This window comes from Dichomitus squalens, assembly GCF_000275845.1.
Source record: "Dichomitus squalens LYAD-421 SS1 unplaced genomic scaffold DICSQscaffold_3, whole genome shotgun sequence".
Taxonomy (NCBI): domain Eukaryota; kingdom Fungi; phylum Basidiomycota; class Agaricomycetes; order Polyporales; family Polyporaceae; genus Dichomitus; species Dichomitus squalens.
In genome coordinates, this window is record NW_006766885.1 from 1,250,845 (window position 1) to 1,254,583 (window position 3,739).

The 3,739-nt window shown below is 57.3% G+C and overlaps 3 protein-coding genes across 3 annotated transcripts in view; 1 reads left to right on the forward strand and 2 right to left on the reverse strand.

Moving 5' to 3' along the window:
- Positions 1-283, reverse strand: part of DICSQDRAFT_99160 (Clavaminate synthase-like protein) — a gene marked incomplete at both ends in the record, with an annotated part of 1,417 nt that extends 1,134 nt beyond the window's left edge. The window contains 2 exons of the mRNA XM_007361952.1: positions 39-66; positions 138-283. Of these exons, the coding sequence (XP_007362014.1) occupies positions 39-66; positions 138-283 (174 nt within the window). The remainder of the gene's footprint in view (positions 1-38; positions 67-137) is intronic.
- An 809-nt stretch (positions 284-1,092) lies between these two features.
- DICSQDRAFT_79492 (uncharacterized protein) lies at positions 1,093-2,643 on the reverse strand. The gene is made up of 4 exons (XM_007361953.1): positions 2,191-2,643; positions 1,994-2,113; positions 1,681-1,939; positions 1,093-1,622 (listed from the first exon to the last, which is right to left on the reverse strand). Exons 1-4 carry the CDS (start codon positions 2,611-2,613, stop codon positions 1,492-1,494), a joined length of 933 nt encoding a protein of 310 aa, XP_007362015.1. The 5' UTR covers positions 2,614-2,643; the 3' UTR covers positions 1,093-1,491.
- A 776-nt stretch (positions 2,644-3,419) lies between these two features.
- Positions 3,420-3,739, forward strand: part of DICSQDRAFT_144035 (Clavaminate synthase-like protein) — a gene marked incomplete at both ends in the record, with an annotated part of 1,461 nt that continues 1,141 nt past the window's right edge. The window contains 2 exons of the mRNA XM_007361954.1: positions 3,420-3,565; positions 3,632-3,721. Coding sequence (XP_007362016.1) covers positions 3,420-3,565; positions 3,632-3,721 — 236 coding nt within the window. The remainder of the gene's footprint in view (positions 3,566-3,631; positions 3,722-3,739) is intronic.

Below are 3,739 nucleotides of genomic sequence, written 5' to 3' on the forward strand. Positions count from 1 at the left end.
TCCATCGTCTCGGCGCCCATGTCGAACATCTTGTGCACCTCCTCGTCCACACCGTGATTCTTCAAACTGCGAGGGGAAAGGCGGTCGAGGGGGGGGGGGCGTCCAGCCATGCTGAAAATGCTCATGGAGATACATACTACCAGAAGCCAAGCTCAGTGGCGGCCTTCCACAGCTGTGCAATCTCGTCCTTGTCGTAGGCCTTGATGAGCTCGTAGTCGATGACAAGGAGCGGGTGGGTCGGGACGTTGTCGGGGAAAGGGGGGAAAGCAGTGATTCCAGGCATGTCGAGGTAATTGAGTCTGTTGAGCGTGAGTCGATTGCAGGAGCAGGTGTGTAGTAGCAGTGTATTGGAGCTCTGAGACAGTAAGATGAATCCAATTTATGGGGGTGTCCGGTGACGGCGACGTCCCGAACGTTGCTTCTTGCTGGGATGCATACACAGACGAACTACGCGGTGACGGTCGCACTGAACATAGCTCACGTGTCGGACGCACGATGACGGCCGTTCTCAAGTGGGGTTCTGTGCGTCAAGAAGCGCCGTCCGGACGGGCCGCAAAAGGAAGTTGTGGAAACTGGGTTAGGTGCGAGAGAAGTCGATGCGCCCGACATCGGACGGGAGTCGCGAAGAACCAGAGGACGCGTGAATGCGCTTAAAATTCAAATAGAGACACTTGCCAGGGCAAACATAAAAGTCGTGACATGACAGTCGGGCCCTGCAAACGAGTCGGAACGCCGTCTGTAGGCATCTGGCGGCGAGTGTCACACGGTGTCGTGAAACGGACCGCCTCGCTACGCAGGAGCACCTTGCGAAGCTTGGTCTGTCGTTCCGCTGCGAGGAGCTTTTCAGGGTCCCCGAGCAGTCCCTCGAGCGGCGCTGCGTTATCAAGTCAGCTCAGTTACGGGTCTCAAGGTGAAGACCACCAATGCCTTCACATACCTATGCGTCCAGCTAAGTAACGAGCACTCTGGAGCATGTACGCGAAAGCACAGATGGAGCAAGTCGAAGTGACAATCTTCTTCCGAGGAGCTGTAATCATCGACAATGAGTCGCTACGACTTGTTTTTGCCGTCTTTCCATGATCATGAGAATGTGCTTTCTGCAATGGAGCTTACTTCGAGTAGTACGCGACATGCTGCATTACGCATTACATACACGTAGAGTACGTGGCGCACACGAGCACCGCCTTCAAGGTAGAGCAGTAGTCCAGCACGCAGGCTTCCTGCGTCTGGCTGATCTACTGAAGGCCAGCATGATCGGTCCTATACGTTCTGCGCCGGTGCGAGTGCTCGTCGACGAAACTGCGATCGGCTGCGACCCAGGGATGACGTCAAGGTAACCCCGCGAGTCGCGTACCGGTATCGGCAAAAAAAAAAAGGTCTGCAGCTATCCGCCAAGAGCCTTAGGCAGAGTGCGCAGACCATCCTCGGGCGACCACAGGCTCCGGGAGCGGTGATAGGAATGGTGTTGAAAAACCAACGTTGCACCACCGTTCAGGTCCGTCTTAAGATACCGCCCCTTGTCGCTGTGCTCCCGGCGCGGGTGGCCATCGAGGTCGTCCCGCGCCTTGTGGCCGGGATCCCACTGGTGGCGGATGCCGCACCGCGCGCATTAGCCGCGGGTGCTACATCGGCACGTCAGGAAACCGGGCGATATGCTTGATATGCTTTAAGGGAACGTACCTCCTCGCGCAGTTCCACGTAATCCCCGCATCGACGCTCGGGTGCCCCGCACACCTCTGACCCCGCTGCCTCTGCTCGCGGTCTTTGCGGCCTCAGCCTTCTCCCGCTCCAGACGTTCCCGCGTCTCCCTTTCCTCGCGTTCCCGCTGTTCTCGTTCTAGCCGCTCACGTTCGCGCTGCGCGGCGAGCTGACGTTCCTCCTCTTCCCGACGCGCGCGCTCGCGCTCTTCCTCCTCCTCCCGTAGGAGCTGCTCCTCGTCCTACAGCACATTAGGATCAATATCGAGAGGAATGGGGCGGGAGTAAACACATACTGCTTCAGCACCTTGCCATCGTTCGTCGAGGATCAGCTTGGTGATCTTCTCTGATCCCGACAGTATACGGACATACTTGTCCAGCAGGGCGTTCGTGTGTCCAAGTCGTTCTGCTACCCTCTGGGGCGCGGTACAAGAGGCGTGCATGAGAAATTCAGGAAAAGATATAAGGTTCAGCATGAACGGAGTGCACTCACATCCGTACTCGACTTTGTCTCACGTAGGGCATCCTTGTATACCTCAAAGGCGGAGTTGAGCTTCTTGAGCACAAACAGGTCGTGCTGGAGCTTCTCTTCGCGCGTCTTTGCCGCGACCTTCCTCGCCTTCTCCACGTCCTCCTGGGTCATGGTCTCGTCCTGACCGCCTCCGCCCTCCTCTGTGTCCTCATCATCCGCTACGGCGCTCTCGTCTGGGGATGGTGGTTGCGCAAGGAGGCTAAACGGCCGGCGCCGCGCCGACCTAGACTGTGGTCGATCGGAGAGGGAGAGCTCGGATAGGGAGAGATCGTCGCCGCCGTGTCCGGTACGCGATGAACTTGAGCTGATGTCGGGTGTGGGCTCAGAGAGCAGTCGGGAGCCGCTCGCGGGCATGTCAACGTTGGACAAGTCGAATGAGTCCATAGCGTGGAATGAGGTCCGGAGGAGGAGGGGGAGCACGGTCGGGTAGTGGTTGCAGTCTGCAGAGCAGGAAACGCGCTCGCGTCTTCGTCCTCGCGATCACGTGGAAATTCACGCCCCTCGTCAGGCTTCCAAGTTGCCGCCTACGACTTGCACCACGACCACCTCGCCGCTCAGCCACTACAACTCGCCGTTCGCTCGCTCGGTCTGCAGCCAGTATCTTGACGTTACATGCTTAGCGACGGTCTGCTTCTATCACCGATCAATTCAATTCGTAATGCACACGACCGTGTCACACTCGTGTCGCCAAATGCATACAGACGGCATTCCGACGACTCGTCTCCTGATTCATGAGTGTCATTACGCTTAATGTTTGTCCCGTAAAGTGTCTCTATTCGAAATCTGAGCGTATTCACGCGTGCCCTCGTTCTTCGTGACCCGCGTCCGATATCGGGTGCTTCGACTTCGACTCCAGTTACCACAACTTCCTTTTACGACCAGTCCGAACTGTGCTTCTTGACGCACAGAACCCCCCTCAAGCCGAAGCGAGACCCAGCGCTACTGCGAAATGCTTGACCTTGACGGAGAACGGCCGTTATCGTGCGTCCGACACGTGAGCTACGTTCAGTGCGACCGTGCGCGTAGTCCGTCTGTGTATGTATCCCAGCAAGAAGCTACGTTCGGAATGTCGCCGTCACCGGACACCCCCATAAATTGGATTCATCTTACTGTCTCAGAGCTCCAATACACTGCTACTACACACCTGCTCCTGCAATCGACTCACGCTCAACAGACTCAATTACCTCGACATGCCTGGAATCACTGCTTTCCCCCCTTTCCCCGACAACGTCCCGACCCACCCGCTCCTTGTCATCGACTACGAGCTCATCAAGGCTTACGACAAGGACGAGATTGCACAGCTGTGGAAGGCCGCCACTGAGCTTGGCTTCTGGTAGTATGTATCTCCATGAGCATTTGCAGCATGGCTGGAGCCCCCCCCCCTGACCAATTTCCCCTGCAGTTTGAAGAACCACGGTGTGGACGAGGAGGTTCACAAGATGTTCGACATGGGCGCCGAGACGATGGACCTGCCGTTCCAGGAGAAGATGGAGTTCGAACGAAGGCGACG